At 36.4% G+C, this 22,796-nt stretch overlaps 1 protein-coding gene across 1 annotated transcript; it reads left to right on the forward strand.

Moving 5' to 3' along the window:
- Positions 1-13: 13 nt before the first annotated feature.
- LOC108715184 (intestinal mucin-like protein) lies at positions 14-14,167 on the forward strand. Its single transcript, XM_018260094.2, has 11 exons — positions 14-123; positions 1,050-1,081; positions 7,311-7,485; positions 7,788-7,892; positions 8,515-8,555; positions 10,647-10,757; positions 10,908-11,006; positions 11,194-11,322; positions 11,464-11,503; positions 13,269-13,392; positions 13,856-14,167. Exons 1-11 carry the CDS (start codon positions 30-32, stop codon positions 14,028-14,030), a joined length of 1,125 nt encoding a protein of 374 aa, XP_018115583.1. The 5' UTR covers positions 14-29; the 3' UTR covers positions 14,031-14,167.
- Positions 14,168-22,796: the final 8,629 nt, after the last annotated feature.

Genomic DNA, 22,796 nt, shown 5'->3' on the forward strand with positions numbered 1-22,796 from the left:
GGATCTTTAGGCCAACTGATGAAATAGCAATGAAAAGGGACAGACGTGTTGTGGAAGGATGCTTCTGTGCCAAAGGGAGCATGCCGTTTAGCATGGCAATCGATTCCTGTGTAAGCAACTGTGGTGAGTATATGTTTTGACGTTTTAACCCAGAAAGGCTAACCTATCTATAGAACTCAATGCACAGTAAACAGTAGAGCAGTAGGAAGTGCAAGCTGACACCATTTTTACTGCCTCAGGCCTGCCCCTGATAAATAAAGCAATTGTATTTGGCCAAACTGTATATGGGGAGGCATGTAGGCGTCCCTTCCCTGTTCCCTAATTGTTACCTAATGTGGGCATCATTCATTCAGATTTACAATAAAGGCAGCACTGGCGGGGACTGGTCCCTGTATTGGGCTGTATTAGTACTTATTTTGCTTACATGTCCCTTGCATCTTTCTTGGATACTCCACTAGGAATTTTTCACTGTTGTAAGTGAATGTGTTGTATTTACTTATAGTAGTTCTGTATAGTAGTATTATTGTACTACTATATGATCTGAAGCAGTGATGGGCGAATTTGTCCCATTTCGCTTTGCCGTAAAAAGCAAAATTTGTGTCAAAAAACGTGCGGAAATTCGCACTTGGCGAATAAATTCGCCTATCACTAATCTTAAGCAGTGAGTTTAAGGGGAAAAATCTGAATGCATTTGCAGACAGACTAACAGAGGGCACAAGGCATACTCCCAATATGTGCACAAAATATATTTTTACTTATAAATAGATTTACCAAAAGCCATTTTCAATAAATATGATAATAATTTAATTAAACAACTGCAAAGCTGCATGCTCCAGAAATGTTACCATAATCACATTTTATTTAATTCTACTGCACAGCTTGAAACTGTTTGTTTATGCAATGTATAGGTTCATATGGCATTTATACAGCAGATAAATTTCCCTGTTTACAGTGAATTTATTAATATGATGTTCCAGTTATAAATAAAATAATTTTTTGTGCACCTGGATATTCTTTCATTCTCATGAACTGTGTCTTGTTTCTTCCAGGGTGTATTGGGCCAGACAACATACCCCGCAAGGTAATCATTTTTGGATTAATATATATATATATATATATATATATATATATATATATATATATAATAAGGGAATAAGGGATCAATTTAAGACTTTTTTTGCATAAGCAATTTTTAAAGGGATTCTGTCATGATTTTTATGGTGTAGTTTTTATTTCTAAATTACACTGTTTACACTGCATATAGTTCACTCAACAAAATAAAATTTCATTCCTGAACCAACAAGTGTATTTTTTTAAGTTGCCATATTTGTGTGTAGGCAGCCATGTCAGGTCATTTTGCCTGGTCATGTGCTTTCAGAAAGAGCCAGCACTTTAGGATGGAACTGCTTACTGGCAGGCTGCTGTTTCTCCTACTCAGTGTAACTGAATGTGTTGAAGTGGGACCTGGATTTTTACTATTGAGTGATGTTCTTAGATCTACTAGGGAGCTACTATCTTGTGTTGGGAAGGTGATATCTGGTTAACTTCCCATAGTTCTGTTGTTAGGCAGCTGAGGGGGAAGGGAAGGGGGTGCTATCACTCCAAGATGCAGTACAGCAGTAAAGAGTGAATGAAGTTTATTAGAGCACAAGTTACATTACTGGGGGCAGCTGGGAAACTGACAATATGTCTAGCCCCATGTCAGATTTCAAAATTAAATATAAAAAAGTCTGTTTGCTCTTTTGAGAAATGGATTTCAGTGTAGAATTCGGGTGGAACAGCACTATTAACTGATTCATTTTGAAAAAAGCATGTTTTTCCATGACAGTATTCATTTAAGGAAGCCCTGTGTGAGTTTCCTTACTCACTCTGGGTTTGGAGACAAAACACCTTCCATATTTTTACCAAAATGAGCTTTTGGAACTAACAAAAATTTGGAGCATCTTGTAGCCCCTTAGTATGGTTGTTTTTAAGGGCTTTTTAATCCGTTGTAACATTAAGGGGCAGATTCATTAAGGGTCGAATTTCGAAGTTAAAAATACTTCGAAATTCGACCCTCGAATTGAAATCCTTCGACTTCGAATATCGAAGTCGAAGGATTTAGCGCTAATCCTGCGATCGATCGATCGAAGGATTTTTCATTCGATCGAACGATTAAATCCTTCGAATCGAATGATTCGAAGGATTTTAATCCAACGATCGAAGGAAAATCCTTCGATCAAAAAATCACAGGCAAGCCTATGGGGACCTTCCCCATAGGCTAACATTGACTTCGGTAGGTTTTACCTGCCGAAGTAGAGGGTCGAAGTTTTTTTTAAAGGGGAAGTACTTCGACTATCGAATGGTCGAATAGTCGAACGATTTTTCGTTCGATTCGTTCTATTTCGTTAGAATTCGAACGAATTTAACCAATTCGATGGTCGAAGTACCAAAAAAATACTTCGAAATTCGAATTTTTTTCATTCGAATCCTTCACTCCAGCTTAGTGAATCGGCCCCTAAATCTAGTGCTTAGATTTGTTCAGTTTCGGTAAAAATTAAACACATCTTGAACTAATCCATATATTGTTTAGACATTTTTCCATCTATCTCCCTGTTAAATGGAGTAGCATTTCATGTGTTCAGATGACAAAAATACAGGCCTAAGTGCATCTAGGGGCAAATTCATCAAGGGTCGAATTTCGAGGGGTTAAATCCCTCGAAATTCGACTGGGGAATAGAATCGAATAGGCAATTTGGGCGAATTTATGCACTGGCGAATAGTCGAATTGGCGAATATTTGCCAGACGAATAGGCGCTCGATCGAATATTCGCTCGAAGGATTTTCATTCGATCGAATGCCTTTTTATTCGATCAAAAACTTGGAAAACAAGCCTATGGGACTTTCCCATAGGCTTTTAAAGCAATTCGCTAGGTTTTAGGTGGCGAAGTAGGCAGTCGAAGTATTTTTAAAAGAGACAGTACTTCGACTATCGAATGGGCGAATAGTCGCAGCGTTTTTGCACTCAATCCAGTACTTCAACTATCTAGCCCCATGTCAGATTTCAAAATTAAATATAAAAAAGTCTGTTTGCTCTTTTGAGAAATGGATTTCAGTGTAGAATTCGGGTGGAACAGCACTATTAACTGATTCATTTTGAAAAAAGCATGTTTTTCCATGACAGTATTCATTTAAGGAAGCCCTGTGTGAGTTTCCTTACTCACTCTGGGTTTGGAGACAAAACACCTTCCATATTTTTACCAAAATGAGCTTTTGGAACTAACAAAAATTTGGAGCATCTTGTAGCCCTTAGTATGGTTGTTTTTAAGGGCTTTTTAATCCGTTGTAACATTAAGGGGCAGATTCATTAAGGGTCGAATTTCGAAGTTAAAAATACTTCGAAATTCGACCCTCGAATTGAAATCCTTCGACTTCGAATATCGAAGTCGAAGGATTTAGCGCTAATCCTGCGATCGATCGATCGAAGGATTTTTCATTCGATCGAACGATTAAATCCTTCGAATCGAATGATTCGAAGGATTTTAATCCAACGATCGAAGGAAAATCCTTCGATCAAAAAATCACAGGCAAGCCTATGGGGACCTTCCCCATAGGCTAACATTGACTTCGGTAGGTTTTACCTGCCGAAGTAGAGGGTCGAAGTTTTTTTTAAAGGGGAAGTACTTCGACTATCGAATGGTCGAATAGTCGAACGATTTTTCGTTCGATTCGTTCTATTTCGTTAGAATTCAAACGAATTTAACCAATTCGATGGTCGAAGTACCAAAAAAAATACTTCGAAATTCGAATTTTTTCATTCGAATCCTTCACTCGAGCTTAGTGAATCGGCCCCTAAATCTAGTGCTTAGATTTGTTCAGTTTCGGTAAAAATTAAACACATCTTGAACTAATCCATATATTGTTTAGACATTTTTCCATCTATCTCCCTGTTAAATGGAGTAGCATTTCATGTGTTCAGATGACAAAAATACAGGCCTAAGTGCATCTAGGGGCAAATTCATCAAGGGTCGAATTTCGAGGGGTTAAATCCCTCGAAATTCGACTGGGGAATAGAATCGAATAGGCAATTTGGGCGAATTTATGCACTGGCGAATAGTCGAATTGGCGAATATTTGCCAGACGAATAGGCGCTCGATCGAATATTCGCTCGAAGGATTTTCATTCGATCGAATGCCTTTTTATTCGATCAAAAACTTGGAAAACAAGCCTATGGGACTTTCCCATAGGCTTTTAAAGCAATTCGCTAGGTTTTAGGTGGCGAAGTAGGCAGTCGAAGTATTTTTAAAAGAGACAGTACTTCGACTATCGAATGGGCGAATAGTCGCAGCGTTTTTGCACTCAATCCAGTACTTCAACTATCTAGCCCCATGTCAGATTTCAAAATTAAATATAAAAAAGTCTGTTTGCTCTTTTGAGAAATGGATTTCAGTGTAGAATTCGGGTGGAACAGCACTATTAACTGATTCATTTTGAAAAAAGCATGTTTTTCCATGACAGTATTCATTTAAGGAAGCCCTGTGTGAGTTTCCTTACTCACTCTGGGTTTGGAGACAAAACACCTTCCATATTTTTACCAAAATGAGCTTTTGGAACTAACAAAAATTTGGAGCATCTTGTAGCCCCTTAGTATGGTTGTTTTTAAGGGCTTTTTAATCCGTTGTAACATTAAGGGGCAGATTCATTAAGGGTCGAATTTCGAAGTTAAAAATACTTCGAAATTCGACCCTCGAATTGAAATCCTTCGACTTCGAATATCGAAGTCGAAGGATTTAGCGCTAATCCTGCGATCGATCGATCGAAGGATTTTTCATTCGATCGAACGATTAAATCCTTCGAATCGAATGATTCGAAGGATTTTAATCCAACGATCGAAGGAAAATCCTTCGATCAAAAAATCACAGGCAAGCCTATGGGGACCTTCCCCATAGGCTAACATTGACTTCGGTAGGTTTTACCTGCCGAAGTAGAGGGTCGAAGTTTTTTTTAAAGGGGAAGTACTTCGACTATCGAATGGTCGAATAGTCGAACGATTTTTCGTTCGATTCGTTCTATTTCGTTAGAATTCGAACGAATTTAACCAATTCGATGGTCGAAGTACCAAAAAAATACTTCGAAATTCGAATTTTTTTCATTCGAATCCTTCACTCGAGCTTAGTGAATCGGCCCCTAAATCTAGTGCTTAGATTTGTTCAGTTTCGGTAAAAATTAAACACATCTTGAACTAATCCATATATTGTTTAGACATTTTTCCATCTATCTCCCTGTTAAATGGAGTAGCATTTCATGTGTTCAGATGACAAAAATACAGGCCTAAGTGCATCTAGGGGCAAATTCATCAAGGGTCGAATTTCGAGGGGTTAAATCCCTCGAAATTCGACTGGGGAATAGAATCGAATAGGCAATTTGGGCGAATTTATGCACTGGCGAATAGTCGAATTGGCGAATATTTGCCAGACGAATAGGCGCTCGATCGAATATTCGCTCGAAGGATTTTCATTCGATCGAATGCCTTTTTATTCGATCAAAAACTTGGAAAACAAGCCTATGGGACTTTCCCATAGGCTTTTAAAGCAATTCGCTAGGTTTTAGGTGGCGAAGTAGGCAGTCGAAGTATTTTTAAAAGAGACAGTACTTCGACTATCGAATGGGCGAATAGTCGCAGCGTTTTTGCACTCAATCCAGTACTTCAACTATCTAGCCCCATGTCAGATTTCAAAATTAAATATAAAAAAGTCTGTTTGCTCTTTTGAGAAATGGATTTCAGTGTAGAATTCGGGTGGAACAGCACTATTAACTGATTCATTTTGAAAAAAGCATGTTTTTCCATGACAGTATTCATTTAAGGAAGCCCTGTGTGAGTTTCCTTACTCACTCTGGGTTTGGAGACAAAACACCTTCCATATTTTTACCAAAATGAGCTTTTGGAACTAACAAAAATTTGGAGCATCTTGTAGCCCCTTAGTATGGTTGTTTTTAAGGGCTTTTTAATCCGTTGTAACATTAAGGGGCAGATTCATTAAGGGTCGAATTTCGAAGTTAAAAATACTTCGAAATTCGACCCTCGAATTGAAATCCTTAGACTTCGAATATCGAAGTCGAAGGATTTAGCGCTAATCCTGCGATCGATCGATCGAAGGATTTTTCATTCGATCGAACGATTAAATCCTTCGAATCGAATGATTCGAAGGATTTTAATCCAACGATCGAAGGAAAATCCTTCGATCAAAAAATCACAGGCAAGCCTATGGGGACCTTCCCCATAGGCTAACATTGACTTCGGTAGGTTTTACCTGCCGAAGTAGAGGGTCGAAGTTTTTTTTAAAGGGGAAGTACTTCGACTATCGAATGGTCGAATAGTCGAACGATTTTTCGTTCGATTCGTTCTATTTCGTTAGAATTCGAACGAATTTAACCAATTCGATGGTCGAAGTACCAAAAAAATACTTCGAAATTCGAATTTTTTTCATTCGAATCCTTCACTCGAGCTTAGTGAATCGGCCCCTAAATCTAGTGCTTAGATTTGTTCAGTTTCGGTAAAAATTAAACACATCTTGAACTAATCCATATATTGTTTAGACATTTTTCCATCTATCTCCCTGTTAAATGGAGTAGCATTTCATGTGTTCAGATGACAAAAATACAGGCCTAAGTGCATCTAGGGGCAAATTCATCAAGGGTCGAATTTCGAGGGGTTAAATCCCTCGAAATTCGACTGCGGAATAGAATCGAATAGGCAATTTGGGCGAATTTATGCACTGGCGAATAGTCGAATTGGCGAATATTTGCCAGACGAATAGGCGCTCGATCGAATATTCGCTCGAAGGATTTTCATTCGATCGAATGCCTTTTTATTCGATCAAAAACTTGGAAAACAAGCCTATGGGACTTTCCCATAGGCTTTTAAAGCAATTCGCTAGGTTTTAGGTGGCGAAGTAGGCAGTCGAAGTATTTTTAAAAGAGACAGTACTTCGACTATCGAATGGGCGAATAGTCGCAGCGTTTTTGCACTCAATCCAGTACTTCAACTATCGAATGGCGAATAGTCGCAGCATTTTCGCGCTCGATCTATTCGAATCATTCTACTCAGGTGAATTTACGCCAATTCGATAGTCGAGGAGCACAAAAAATGACTCGAAATTCGAAGTTTTTTTACTTCGAATCCTTCACTCCAGCTTGGTGAATTGCCCCCTTGTTCATATAAATCGATAATACAATTACCTAAGATAGGCCCTATATGTCATTAGTACAAAGATTTTAACCTTGTTGATAGAGTTGGCTATAGTTGCTAGATCCTTTTCCTCTCTTTGCAGTATGGAGAAACCTTTGAGTTTAACTGTGAGATCTGCAAGTGTTATGAGGGTGGTTGTGGAATAATCTGCCAAAGACAACTTTGCCGCGTAAAAAATGAAGAGTGTACTCAGGAAGGCTTCTACCAAGTGACTCAAATCAGCCCTACAAATAAGTGTTGTGAAGAAAAAGTATGCAGTAAGTATTTTCCTATTATGCCCATTAACAGCAAATGATTAAAAATAATTTAAAATTAAGTGTAAATAAAATGGCAACTGTTGGGGAGTATTTATTTGCGAATTCAGTTTGCCAGGCAACCTTATTATGAAACAACAAAAAAATAAAACACTCCCGCCCAGTTCCTTTTGTTTATTTATGTTCTTTCGTCTTAAATTAGAATTTTGAGGTTTCCAAATCAGTGTAATTAATATCAAATTAATAGTAAAGAATACGCTGTATATATATATATGTATATATAATTTTGATAATTTTTCTTAAAGGATGTGACCCGAATCGTTGCAGAAATAACTTGCCTAAATGTAAACCTGGATTTGAACTTAAGGGTTTCATCAAGGAAGGGCATTGTTGCCATACTTATATTTGCGGTAAGTTTGTGATAAAGTGACTGCATGTTATTAATAGTGACTAAACTAGATATCTTGTGGATAAACTAAATATAAACTAAATATACATGAACAGTAGATTCCAATGGAGCAAAACCCAAAACATTTAATCAGTTTTGCACTTGAACAACCAGTCGTGGTCTGATCTGTGTAACTAGAAGATCTAGAAGCACACCCTACAGCAAAGGTTTTTAAGGGCATTAGAATGGGAAACAGGCAACAAGTAGGGTTGGTTAGGAAGAACAAAGGATAAAAAAGGATAGACAATAGAGGTAGAAATGGGTGCGGTGCAAAAAGAGAGTGGGAGGGGAAACCGGATATAAATGTGGGGAAAATATGAAGGTTTTCATTAAAATGAAAAAGTTTTACGGTCGATTAAGATCCCATTTAATATTAAGGATGGAAATCATAATTTACAAAACGAGAAAATAAACTTGATTAATGGGTTTTATATATGGCCTGTCAGTACAAGACATCCTTTCTTGTCTGGCCCTATAAATACAGAAATACCATTCCACTGGTATTCGGGTTTATCACATGTTAGGGGGATATTTAACTTACAAAAATAAAATCAAACATCTGATGCATGTTTTCTTTTTTCCAGAACCAAAACAAGTTTGTGTAAGAGAAAACGCAGAATATTTGGTAAGCAGCATTCTTAAGAGATAAATAATAAAACTATGGGGCACATTTACTAAACTTGAGTGAAGGATAAAAAATACTTTGAATTTTGAAGTTTTTTTTTGGCTACTTCGACCATCGAATTGGCTACTTCGACCTTCGACTTCAACTTTGACTATTCGACCATTCGATAGTCGAAGTACTGTCTCTTTTAAAAAAACTTCGACTACCTACTTCGCCACCTAAAACCTACCGAGCATCAATGTTAGCCTAAGGGAAAGGTCCCCATAAGCTTTCCGTGCGATCGATGGATTAAAATCCTTCGAATCGTTCGTTTCAAACGATTTTTCCGAAGGATTTTACTTCGAGGTTCGAATATCGAGCGTTAATTAACTCTCGATATTCGACCAATAGTAAATGGGCCTCTAAGTCCACTAAAACTTAGATATTTATCATAGCTTTTGGCAAATCAGTAATAATACTACAAATGTTTATACATTTTAAACTAAATATGAGCAATAAGAATTAAATAATTGAATTTAAAAATTAAAAGTGAAACCTTAAAACAGTGTTTTGTTTTTATTCTCGACAACACTACCAAATATACTTTATAGATCAAAGGGCCAGTATATCCCTTGTTCTACTTGGATTTAATGAATAGGGCTTGTGCTGGACAAACTTTTTGCTTATTATTCTATGTCAATGTTTTTGTTGTTTCTTGAGCTAAATAAGCCAAACAGGGAAACTGAAGTTACACCATGTTTGGTTCTTTGAGTTAAATAATTAGATTACCAATATGAAACCCTCTTTCTTTACATATTTTATGTTATGTTGATCTGGTGTCTATTATGTAGGAGGGTTAACTGTGCACTGGTAATCAAATTATTTACCTTTCAAGAATAAATCATCAAGTAACTTCATTGTCCCTGTTTAGCTCCAGAAATAACAAAAAAAGGGTACATAAAAAGCATGAGTTGACTGAGTAGAGTAAATATTATAAAACCTTTAATCTTTCTGAATTTATCTAAATTACAGTTGTCCATTACCTAGTAACAAACCATCCTATAAAACATAACACAGTCCAGAAGTGTAACATTTATGGTGCTTGGGATCATGCATTTGAGTCAGTGCTCTAGTTCTGTGCTCTGGAATGTTAGCAGTAGTGATGCGGCAAATTCCCACGATTCACCAAACCGGCGTGAAAATTTGCCGGCATCCAAAAAAAATGGACGCCGGCATTGTTTCGCTAATTTTTCGCCGGAATTTCGCAGGAAATTTGCGAATTATTCAGCGAAGCAAAACACCACAGATTCACCCATCACTAGTGAACAATTCATTTTAGTTTTTATCCTTTTATCCTTTTATATCTTTTTGGAGGACAAATATCCTGAAAGCTGCAGTGAGCAAACATTGGCTCAAGACATATTATTTTTATTAACATATATTTATAAAGCGCCAGCACATTCTGCAGCATTGAGATTTACATACCAAAAACAGTAATTATTACAAGAGGTAAAAACCGCAGTTTTTAAGTGCACGTCTTTAGTAGTTTTTAGGTATTTGGTAATGGGTTACATTTTAGGAGCCGATTCACCAAGGGATGAATATCGAGGGTTAATTAACCCTCGATATTCGACTGGGAATTAAAATCCTTCGACTTCGAATATCGAAGTCGAAGGATTTTAGCACAAATAGTGCGATCGAACTAGAATTATTCCTTCGATCGAACCGTAAAATCCTTTGAATAGAACGATTCGAAGGATTTAAATCCAACGATCGAAGGAATATCCTTCGATCAAAAAAACTTAGGAAAGCCTATGGGGACCTTCCCCATAGGCTAACATTGAGTTCGGTAGCTTTTAGATGGCGAACCAGGGGGTTGAAGTTTTTTCTTAAAGAGACAGTACGTCGACTATCGAATGGTCGAATAGTCGAACGATTTTAAGTCGTAGTCGAAGGTCGTAGTAGCCCAAAAAACCCTTCGAAATTCAAAATTTTTTTACTTCGAATCCTTCACTCGAAGTTAGTGAATCGGCCCCTTAATGTTGTCATGTGGTGAATATATATATATATATATTTGTACTAAATCTTATGTTGTATTTTATGTTCCCACAGATTGGATCTCCTGTTTACTCAGAGAAGTGTGAGAGTTGTGTCTGTGAACAACAAGGAAACAATTTTACAATTGCCTGCAACCCAGTTGTATGTGACATACAGTGCCCAGCTGTAAGTAGTGTGCAATGAGCATTTGAATATCTTCTTAATGGTATGGTGCATCCCTTTCTTTCACATCCTTTCACAATACACAATGTACTTTACTAAAGAACTAACAGTAATGTACACAGGTTTATTAACAGCTTCTATTTACTTTAACAGGGTTTTAAGGTGAAGAAAAATTCCCGTTCTGACTGCTGTGGTTCCTGTCAACCAACCAACTGTGTTGTGAAGTATGACGGCTCCTACCGGCTTATGAATGTAAGTTTAGTCATAGTTGAAATGTTACATTGTAGCAGAATTATCTGTACAAGCCTGTATATTTTAATAAAATTAGTTATATGTTTGTCATTCACTTTGTGTTTTCATTTTTTGTTGTTGTTTTCATATCAAGTAAAAATGCAATTGTACAAGATCTTGCCATTTACACCACTTTATTTTTCTTTAGCCTGGAGATGTTCTGCCCTCCATGAATGATAACTGCACAATGTACAAATGCTCATTAATCAATGATCAGTTCATCACCACCATCTCCCAAATCTCTTGCCCCTTATTAAATGAAGAAGACTGTGAGCCTGTAAGTAATTCATATTTGCCATGTGGATTTTTACTATTCACATATCTATCAAGGAGCTGCACTCCCATGTGACTCTAGAGATCTCTTGCTTATAGTCCACAATTATACAACACTAACCTTCTTCTCCCCTCCCCATACCAGGGAAGCCTTCATCTCTCACCTAATGGATGCTGTAAAACATGTAAGTTCCTTATAGATATATTGTACATGATTTTATGTGTTTCTATATCTTTTAATTTATACACCATTTATTACAAAACTATATTATATAAACAAGTGTCTTGAACAAAGCAAAGGCAATAAAATATCTTCATGGTTAAAGGTGGCCATAGACGTAACAATTACGATCTTTCTTGGAAAAGATCTTTCCAAGAAAGATCGTTCGTTTCAATACACACGTGTAGAGCTGAATCGTCAGATATACAGGTAGATATACGGGAAGAAACAATAGAATTCTACCTGTATCTGACGATTCAGCACTAACAATGGGCGATGTTTGGGTCCCTTCAAAGGCACCCGATCAAAATTTTCCGTCCAGCCCGATCGACGAGCCGACCGATATCCAAGTCTTCTGCTGATATCGGTCGGCTCTTTTTTCACCATACACGCGAATATCGGACAAAAATTTGTTTCGTACGATATTATCTGTGCATCTATGGCCACCTTTAGGTCAAGCAAGGTAATTTCCAAGTGGTACTTTCATGTTAAGGACTCCGTGTCTTCCATGGAACCAGGCACATATGTCTTTGAACCTAGTTCAAAACAATGGACTTTGGTTATACTCATACATTACCTGCTAGATGCAGCTTCAGTCTCTAAAAGCATCAGAAGCATACTATGGGGGTTACTTATTAAAGTCCGAATGTTTTTTTTTTTTACTATAAAATTTTGTGTGAAAACAAGACTTCAATATTTTGAGATTTATTTATACCCCGAGGATGCAAAAAGTCAGAATTAAGCTTGGGCAAACATGAGCCGTTTCGTTTCGCCAAAAAATACACCGCCGTCAAAATGATGCCGACACCCATTAAAGTCTAAGGGTGGCAAAAAAAATGTTGCGTCCCCAAATTTTGAAGCGCATCATTTTTTTTTACATGCACCACCATACAAGTCTATGGGCATCATTTCCACTGCAAAACAAGGCAAAAACATTTGCCCATCCCTAATCAGAATCTGACAATCCAGCATCTCAGACCTGCTGAAGTTGTATATATAAGTCAATGAGAGAGGTCCCTATCCTATTTGAAAGCTTCTGTAGTATTTGAAAGCTTCTGTAGTTTGCACTAGAATTAGCCCAAAAATTTGAATATTTCAGGCTTTTCAGACAAAAATCCAAAAATGTGTACTTTTCTGGAAAAAGCCCACAAAAACGTTTAGGGGGAAAAAATCTGATTTTATTACGTTTTTCCACAATTCATTTAAATCAAGCTTTTTTTAATAATAAATAAGGTCAAATCAGGGATTCTAGATTGGTCAGACTTTTTTAATTAAATAATCAGAAACATTTGTATTATTAGTGATAAATAACCCCCATGTAAATAAGTATCAAATGTGTTGGTTAAAACATAAAAGGGTGTCAGTCATGGGTTCCTGGAGGACTAAATGTAGCTCCCCAGTCTTCTCTCTTTTCTTTAATTTAATCACCCCTATGTGACTGAGTGTACAGTAAAGTGACTTTATCTGATATTACAGTAATAAAACAAACCTCGTTTCTGATAGCAAACCACAAAACAAAAGAAATTACAAAGTAAAAAGAAATAAAATAATAGGGTCAACCTGTAATTACTAATTAAAAGATATGTTTTAAAAAATATTAAGGAACAGGGAGAATAAGAATATAGTACTATCAAATATGTATAGCTTGCATGTTAAATGTAAATATGTTAAAGCTTGTTAATGTAATAAATAAATCTTTCTTAAATAACTGTAATGTAACTACTCTACAGGTATCCACAAGAACGAGTCCTGCAAGGTACAGGCATTTGATGATTACTTGAGCTACCGAGGGTGCTTGTCTACAACAAGAGTCAGAATGTCTCGCTGTGAAGGATCCTGCAGAACATCTTCAATGTAAGATGAAAATAATTGTTACATAAACTGAATATATATGTATATATATATATAATTGGTGCAGATTTAGTAACATTTTATTTTGATTTTTTAACACTACTTGAATTTGATTAACTGAAATGAACTTAAATTTAAAGGTGAACTTAAATTTCCTAATTAGTTTGCCTATTTGTTCACAAACTTTTCTGAAGGTATCACTGCAGTTTTAGCACTTCTGAAGAATTTGTTGTTTCACTATAATCTAGCCTCAAACTCCTTATCCCCTTCCACAGGGCTAATATCAGGTTTGTAATCTCATTAAATGAAACCAAAAGCAGGTTTGTCAAGATGTTTGTTTTTACTGATGCATTTTGCAAATATCTCATGAACTGTTTTTCGATCAAAAAATAGAATCATTGGAACTTGAAAAGAAAACAATTCTGTTTAAGACTCCTACAATAATTGATGTATTTCCTCTGTCTAGATATTCTGCTCAGGAAAAGACTATGTCCCATAAATGTTCTTGTTGCCAAGAGGTTCAGACTACAACAAATGAAATCAAGCTGCAATGCCCTGATGGAACATTAGTTGATCATAAATACATTGATGTGCAGGAGTGCAAGTGTACTGGCACCAAATGTCCAGATGGAAACATATAGTCTAAACATTCAAACCCTTAAGGAGGTATTTTAATCAAATAGAAAAACATTAATTTAATAATCACTTTACTTTCAAATAAATGAATTGCTAATTGCTAGTGTGATTTATACTTTTGCCTCCTAAAAATAAAGTACTTTCTGATGCAATACAAACTGATGAAGTCTGAAAGATTCATTCTTATGCTTTTCGTAACACTGGTACAACTGAAATATTTTAGGTCAATAATTATCTGAAAATATTGGTAGTTCAGTGGGTTCATAAGTTACTGGTATGGGAGCAGAACTAGGGTGAACCTTTTGGGACTGATTTTTCAACATATGAATTCGAATTTTTAGCAGAATTAAAGCATTTTACACTAAGGGGGTTATTTATTAAGGTCCGAATTTATCTCAATATTGGCTGCTACAAACTCCGATCTAACCCGCTCGGGTTTTTAACGCTTATTAATTATTACATTTTTCCGAAAATTTGCTTTGAGGGAAAAGCTCAGATTTTCAATATTTTTTCATGAATTTTCCCCAAAATCTCTGAATTTTTCTGAGTTTTCACCCGAAAGCTCTGAAAACATAGTGAAATTGCCCGAAACCCCCGACACAACCATAAATCAATGGGACTGTTCTATTGACTTTTATGCAACCTCGACAGGTTTGAGATGCCATGTTTTTATATTCAGGCTTTTTAGCCCTCGGGGTTTAATAAATTCCGAAAAATTCGTGATTTTTTTTAAAAGTCCAATTTTATAAAACAAATCACGAATTTTTCAGATTTCTGGGAATTTCGGGTATTCGGAGCTTAGTAAATAACCCCTTAAACTCAAAAATTAAAATTAGAGTTTCAAAATCTTGAATGCTTAATATTTAATAAGAGCAAAACATCATTTTTAATTTTTTTGAGGGTATGTAGACCCATTGAAAATGGTGGGTAGAATAAGAATTTAATGTATACAGGTGTTTTCATGGCTTTATTAAAATTTTTAAGAAATTCCACCTATAGTAGCTGAAAGATGTGAATGTTCACTAATGCTAAGAGAATGTTCACTCATCTGATGTTAATTCACTAAAACTTGATATACACTCATTTTTAGCATTAAAAGCTTTAGTGGTTTTTTCACTTAATAAAGTGTGAATTTTTATACCTTTTTAAAAATAAAGGAAAATCCAAATTTTTTTGTGATTCATTGAAAAAAATGACAATCTGCGATTGCTAGTAAATAGGCCCCTAAGAGAAAAAAAGAGAAAAGAATTGAGCAATAGTGATGGGCGAATTTGCGAAAAATTCGCAAAACAGCGCCGGCGTCTCGTTTTTGATGCCGGCGCCCATTATTTTTACGCCGGCGCCCGTTTTTGATGCCCGCGCCCGTTTTTGCCGTGAATTTTCACGGGCGTTTTGCAAATTTATTCGCTGACGGCGAATTACGCAAATTCACCACAAATTCGCACCTGGCAAATAAATTCGCCCATCACTATTGAGCAAAAGTTACTGTATAATTTATGAATAGGTGAAAGATAGATTCACTATTTGATAAATACACTTCTACTATCCCATACGAATAAATGGATAGGTTTTTCTCTAATCTCACATTAAATCTGCCCATTATATGCTGAATGTTAAATGTTTTGTGATACAAAAGGAAGCACTGTGTATCAAACTGGCCACACTGGTGTAGTGTGTAATAAAGTGTGGAAAACTTCTTTTTTTTATCTTATACAGTACTTTGTTCTTAAATAAGAAGCCTTCGCCATCACTTTATTTACCACAGTCACGTCATAATTCTTATTCTCTAATGATTCATTCAGTCTGTTTAACAAACTCTGAAAGTACACTGCAGTTGTGCTAGACATAGAAACTGGCCCAGCAAAATAGTTCTAATGCAATGGGAAGGATGCATACGTTTAGGATGTAGGTAGAAATTAACACCCAGTTTTGAAATGTGTGTGTTCATTAAGAATTTCCTTACAACTCAGTATCAAGAAACAACTATACCATTTTTGCAATAGTGTGGGTAAAGGCTACATTTCAATTATTATTAAAGCAGGACATCAGTTTTTAATCCTCCTTTCCAGATAAGAGTAATGTTATCAGTGTAATGACACTTCGGGGCCGATTCACCAAGGGTTGAATATCGAGGGTTAATTAACCCTCGATATTCGACTGGGAATTAAAATCCTTTGACTTCGAATATCGAAGTCGAAGGATTTTAGCGCAAATAGTTTGATCGTTTGATCGAAGGAATAATCCCTCGATCGAACGATTAAATCCTTCGAATCGAACGATTCAAAGGATTTTAATCCATCGATCGAAGGATTATCCTTCGACCAAAAAAACTTAGGCAAGCCTATGGGGACCTTCCCCATAGGCTAACATTGAGTTCGGTAGGTTTTAGATGGCGAACTAGGGGGTTGAAGTTTTTTCTTAAAGAGACAGTACTTCGACTATCGAATGGTCGAATAGTCGAACGATTTTTAATTTGAATCCTTCTATTTGAAGTCGAAGTCGTAGTAGCCCAAAAAACACTTCGAAATTCGACGTTTTTTTACTTCCAATCCTTCACTCGAAGCTAGTGAATCGGCCCCCTCATGTGGCATTTGAACCTTTACAAAAAATATATTTAAATGTAGCAAGAAAAGGTAATGGTGAAGGCAACAGTAAGATAAAGAAGTTCTCTTTTAAAAACAAAAATAAAAACAATAAAAGAGAGGTGTGCTTTAAGTGCATGTGGCCATCTTTGGAGAGCTGTATTTTGCGCTGTATGCTAGTTATGGGGCTGTTTGGGTCTAATGCATTTTAAGTTGGCGAGAAATCGTAGTGAGTGTGTTATAAAGGGCAGAGGTGTCTAAATCTGGATAGGAGATGTTTGAGATTTCAAGACAATATTGATTTTATAAGGAGTTGGGTAATTGAATCCAGTAATAGGAAGATGAAGAATGTTAGGTTTGGGATCTCTAGGTTATCAATGTCATCTATAAATACATGATTAACCCATGCCGAGCCTGCAGGCTTGCCATTTATTTATTTGTACAACATTCCAGCTGCCCTGTGATCAAACCCTATAGAGGTTGCAAGCACATGGCCATTCAGGCAGCAGGTTTGCGAATCCACAGTGAATGACTGTAGACAAAGCTGACCCCATGGTTCTGGGCCTCCCTTTTCCCCGGGCCCCCCATGGGGTTGGCTTCCTCTATAGTTATGCCACTGCCAGTAGAGTCGTGGGGGAGCGCCAGGGATCTTATTACTGCTTAGATCCCTAAGCAGTAATAGTGCGCAAACTTTTTGGCCAGGTTTTGAAAAAGTCACCCATAGACTCCAATGGGTGAGAAAAAATTGTCAAAAATTTGTCATGCATCAAAAAATTTGTCGCCCATAGACTTCAATGCATTTGGCAAAATTTTGACAGTTTTGTGAATTTTAATGAAACAGGTCAGATGCCCATCACTACTGGGCAATTTTAAAAAGCCAGGAGCATGGGCCTGGTGTCCATTTTGCATGCACCAGATTGACGATTGCTATCCAGCCATAAAAAAAACATCTGTCAAAGACGGAGGCTGCCGACCTCATTATGTAAATCTGCAGTTACGATGCTGGTACAGAGGTTACAGGGCATTTTTAGGGTATGCACCAATGTGGTTCAGTTGGAGGCAGAACGGCCTCTGTGGGCAACAATCAGTTAAAAGCAACAAGGTTGGAGTTTGTCGTCATTTAAGAGTTAATCAAATAACACGTTTTGTTTTTCCCTTAGGTTATTTTACTGAGTGTCCTTTATTTTGCCTACATGACCTATGCTAAACCTCCTCTTTTATTTTAAGTTGAGAAACCACTTCTTTTAATGCGTAGATTGTTTGCTGTTAAATTATTTGAGGTTGGATTAAGTTCTTAATTTTAATCTCCAGCACCTCTGTTCTGTGTCTTTTTCCGCAATCTCAGTGTTACTTTCTTGCTAAATCATATTTGCTGGATTTGCTGATTGACTTTGTTAAATAACAAAGTTGTGTTATGGAACTTGTCAAAGTTACTGTTGCACATTGTGTTTAGCCTTGGAGTGATGATGTGGACAACAGGTGAGTAGATCCGTAGATGTCAGATACAACATGTATTATAAAAAATCATTAGTGAACATCCATACACTAATTTCAGTTTACTTTAAAATGGGAATTCCACCTTTTGATTTAATTGTATTAAGTTATAAATAGAACTATTTTAGCAAATTTTTACTTGGTCTTAATTATTTTTGTTTGATTTGAATTATTGGCTTTCCTGCCTATCTACAGATTACAACTGAAAACACTGTCCTGGCAACTAAAACCCATATCTACTGAGAGGGGCACATTTCCTTAGCTCGAGTGAAGGAATGGAATAAAAAAAACTTCGAATTTCGAATGATTTTTTTGGCTACTTTGACCATCGAATTGGCTACTTTGACCTTCGACTTCGAATCGAATGATTCGAACTAAAAATCGTTCGACTATTCGACCATTCGATTGTTGAAGTACTGTCTCTTTAAAAAAAACTTCGACCCCCTACTTCGCCAACTAAAACCTACCGAACCTCAATGTTAGCCTACGGGGAAGGTCCCCATAGGCTTTCTAACAAATTTTTGGTCGAAGGAAAATTGTTCGATCAATGGATTAAAATCCTTCGAATCGTTAGATTCAAAGGATTTAATCGTTCGATCAAACGATTATTCCTTCGATCGAATGAATAGCGCTAAATCCTTCGACTTCGATATTCAAAGTCGAAGGATTTAACCCTCGATATTCAACCCTAAGTAAATGTGCCCCTGAGTGTTCATTTATTATTATTATTATTATTTTATTTTTTGCCTTTCATTTCAGACACTCACCACTTCATCTTCCATTTTGACTTCTAAAATACTGCCTGGTGACTGGGTTAATGAAAGGGCACCTGTTGAGCAAAATTATTATCCCCAACCAAAGGCGCAAACTAATAAAGCCCACACTCCAGTTGGGGGTAACAGTAGTTTTTTTTAAAAAAAAAATCCCTCAGGAGGACACTCACATCTGGAGCTCCCTCCCGGTGTAAGTGTCCTAGCGCTGCCCCCGACCAGCAGACATGTTAGTCAGAGAGCATCGGCAAATGTGCTTCAGATGTTACACGCAAGATAATAATTTAATAATTAGCAGCCAGCCCATAAAAATCTAACCAGGCCCCTTGAACCTGTGCCACCATCAGTGCCGCCATGTTAAATATTTATTTGGCTCCTACTTCTTTCCTAGAGTTAGAGTTATTTGTGTGCACTAGAAAGTATAATATAATATCACTGAGGCCTGATGGGGTTTCAATTTAAATGGCTATACCCTTTTTAGGAGGGGCAGAGGGATTAAAAATGGTGGAGGAATTTGTCTTTATGTAAAACCTAAATTAAAGCAGTGCTCTAAAGAAATAACAATGGATGGCACTTGGAAAGGGTGTGGAATCCCTTTGGGTTGAAATTTTGACTGGACAAAGGGTTACAAAGAAAACCATCTTTGTATGTTACAAACCATCTCGTATAAGTGACAGGAATGAAGCCCAGCTACTTATACAAATAAAGGTGGCTTCTCAACTAGGTCAACTTATTATTATGGATGACTTCAATTATCCAGACATTGACTGGAGTAATGGGGTTGCCAAGTCAGATAAAGCTAGCGGGTTTGTAAATATACTTAAAGCCAACTTTTTATTTCAGCTTGTTCAGGTTCTTAGCTTGGATCCTACTAGGAATAACTCTCCTTTGGATCTTGTAATAACTAATAATACTGAACTCATCTCTAGCATTTGTGTGGATGAGCATTTAGGGAATAGTGATCGTAACATGGTCTCCTTTCAGACTATTTTGCAGAAACAACTCTATAAGGGAGTAACTAAAACACTAAATATTAGATGTGCAAACTTTGGTAGTATAAGGGCATCTCATATTAACTGGAAAAAGTTGTGAGCAGGGTTAAACACAGACGAAAAGTGTGATGTTTTGAAAATGCTGCTTACTAAGGGGCAGATTTATAAAAGGTCAAAGTGAAAATTAGAATTAAAAAAATTCGAATTTTGAATGAATTTTTGTGTACTTTGACTAGGGAGTAGTCCAAATTTGAAAAAAAAAATCGAAAATCCGAATTTCAAAATTTATCATGTACTGTCTCTTTAAAAATTTGACTGCAACCATTCGCCATTTAAAACCTGCCAAATTGCTGTTTTAGCCTAAGGAGGACCTCCTAGAATCTATTTGGAGTTAATTGGTGACTTTGAAAAATTAACGTTTTTTTTTTTGGTAAAACTTCTACTCGTACGATTCGAATGCGATATTAGTTCTATTCGAAAGATTTGAATCAGATTGAAAATGGACCTATTCGATCGAAAATGGACTTGTTCGGCCACAAAAACTTAACTTTAATTTTGGTTGGTCTTTTTGAATTCAAATTTCAAATTTTTTCAAATTCGAAAGTCGACCCTTGATAAGTCTGTCAATACATGTCAATATATTCCCCTTGTAAGCAAGGATCATCATCGCAAAGCGAAATCTTTGTGTTTGACAGAAGTGTTTTCTCAGGTATAAAGAGGTTTATGCAGTGAGGAATAAAATAAATCCAAAATTATTTTTTAAATATGTAAATATGTAAATAGTAATAAATAAGCAGGAGGGGTGGGACCCTTGATGTCAGAGGGGGGTCAGTTGGTCTGAGGGACCATTTCTTTTTAATAGTCCCAATTCTAGTAATACAACAAGGGGCATATTTATCAAGGGTCGAAGGGAAAATTAGGAATAAAAAAAAATCGAATTTTGATCTATTTTTTGTGTAATTCGACTAGGGAATAGTCCAAATTTGATTTGAATTTGAAAAAAATTTGGCAGGTTTTAGATGGCGAATAGTCTATTTCAAATTGTTAAAAGAGAGTACATGATAAATTTCAAAATTAGAATTTCAAATTTGTTTTAAATTCGACTCAAATTTGGACTATTCCCTAGTCGAATTGCACTGAAATAAACTTTTAAAAATTTGAATTTTCAATTTGACCCTTGATAAATATGCCCCTAAGTGTCTAGTACCTTATGACAAACATTAAGCCAGCAGCATTTACTATTTAGCTGTTTGATAACAAACATCTGATTGATTTCTGTTGGTTACAAGATGTGGGTAAAATTAAGACTTTTAATTACATTGATCTATTAGTCTACGTGTGACTCTGTAAAAATAACTGTAAATTAAAAATATATATTAAAAAAACAGTGTATGGCATAATAGTGTTGAATTACTGAGAGCCTTAGTAGATATTTATCCAAATAAAAATGTTCTTTTTAGTTTATCAAAGCTACTAATGTTCTTACTGGGTTTTTTTTATTGCAAAGTAAACAATTGATATCCACCATTTAATTCTGAAATGACACCAATCAGAGATTTACTCAACCACTGTAGCATTTGAGTCACATGAGATTAGTACTGACTTAATCTTGACCTGTGTTATTTGCTTGATGACAGATTTGCTTAATTGTGCTTGGACTGAGTTTAGTGATTAGCTAGGGATTATATGACACAGAATCATTGGAAAAAATAATATTGCTTAAAATGTTTTTATATCTGTTTGCTTACTCTGGTATTTCTTTCAGTATAGTAACAAAATTCAGAAGCATATGAAAATACCCTGAAGTGTTTATTTTGGTTTTTAATCATGTGCAATTACTAAGGTTAGAGATTCATTCACGGTATTATACTATTATCCGGAAATGGGACCTGGGGTTTTCCAGATAATGGTTCTTTCTATAATTTGGATCTTCATACCTTAAATCTACTAGAAAATCATGTAAACATTAAATAAACCCAATAGGCTGGTTTTGTTTTCAATAAGGAATAATTTTATCTTATTTTGGATCAACTACAAGGCACTGTTTTCTTATTACAAAGAAAAAAAAAAGATGTTTTTGTTAAGAAGCTGGAAACAATGTTGCAAAACTCTAGTGGCTGAGTCTTGAAATGTAGCAATACCCTTACCCTGAAGTTTTGCTTGGTACAATGCCTGCTGGCCGGTGAGTCTCACAGCATCCACTTGCATGCTACTGATTGCTGGTGGAGTGGAAGAAAAAAGGGACAGACTGATGTGGTGGTTGGGGCCACTGCACCTTGACAGTGGAATGGTTTGTGCTGGAACGGCCTAACTGAACAGTACAAAAGTGGAACGCCGGGCCTATCCAACGCTACAGCGTGGCCGTGGTGATGAACACCTCTCAGCAGCAGGAAAAAGGTCTACTACGAGCCATTTAGGCAAGGAGGAGACGCGGTTAGAGCAGACATGGGCTGAGTCAGAGCGGGTCAGGGTATTATCAAGCCCCACCCAGCATACACATATTGGCAGACTTATCAAGGGTCAAAGGCAAAATTTGAATTTCGAGTTTTCAGTTAGAGTTTTTCTTAAAAATTCTGAATTGATTTTCCAGATTTATCATACACGGGTCCTTTAAGAACTCAAATTTGACTATGTACCTAAAACCTGCCAAATTGCTGTTTTAGCCTATGGAAGACGTCCTGGGATCAATTAGGAGTTGTTTGCAGACTTCCTGACATTCGAGTTTTTTGCGCAAAAAAAACTCGAGTCGAGTTTGAAACACTAGAATCAAATTCAATTTGAGTTTGTGGGTCGATCCTATTCCCCCCACTTTGAAAAATGCAATTTTTAAAATAAATTTTGATTGTTCGAGTTCATGGGAGTTTATGGGAGTTTTAAAAAACTCCTATGAACTCGAAATTCGACCCTTGATAAATCTGCCCCTTAGTTACCAC

The sequence above is a fragment of the Xenopus laevis genome, chromosome 4S (assembly GCF_017654675.1).
Source record: "Xenopus laevis strain J_2021 chromosome 4S, Xenopus_laevis_v10.1, whole genome shotgun sequence".
In the NCBI taxonomy this organism is placed as follows: Eukaryota; Metazoa; Chordata; class Amphibia; order Anura; family Pipidae; genus Xenopus; species Xenopus laevis.

What these genes read in the sequence shown, in the direction of transcription:
- LOC108715184 (XM_018260094.2), top strand. Translation starts at nt 30, where the DNA reads ATGAAAAGGGACAGACGTGTTGTGGAAGGATGCTTCTGTGCCAAAGGG. An exon ending in GAGAAAACGCAGAATATTTG is followed by an intron (nt 8,556 to 10,646) that starts GTAAGCAGCATT and finishes ATGTTCCCACAG; the next exon opens with ATTGGATCTCCTGTTTACTC. An exon ending in TAATGGATGCTGTAAAACAT is followed by an intron (nt 11,504 to 13,268) that starts GTAAGTTCCTTA and finishes ACTACTCTACAG; the next exon opens with GTATCCACAAGAACGAGTCC.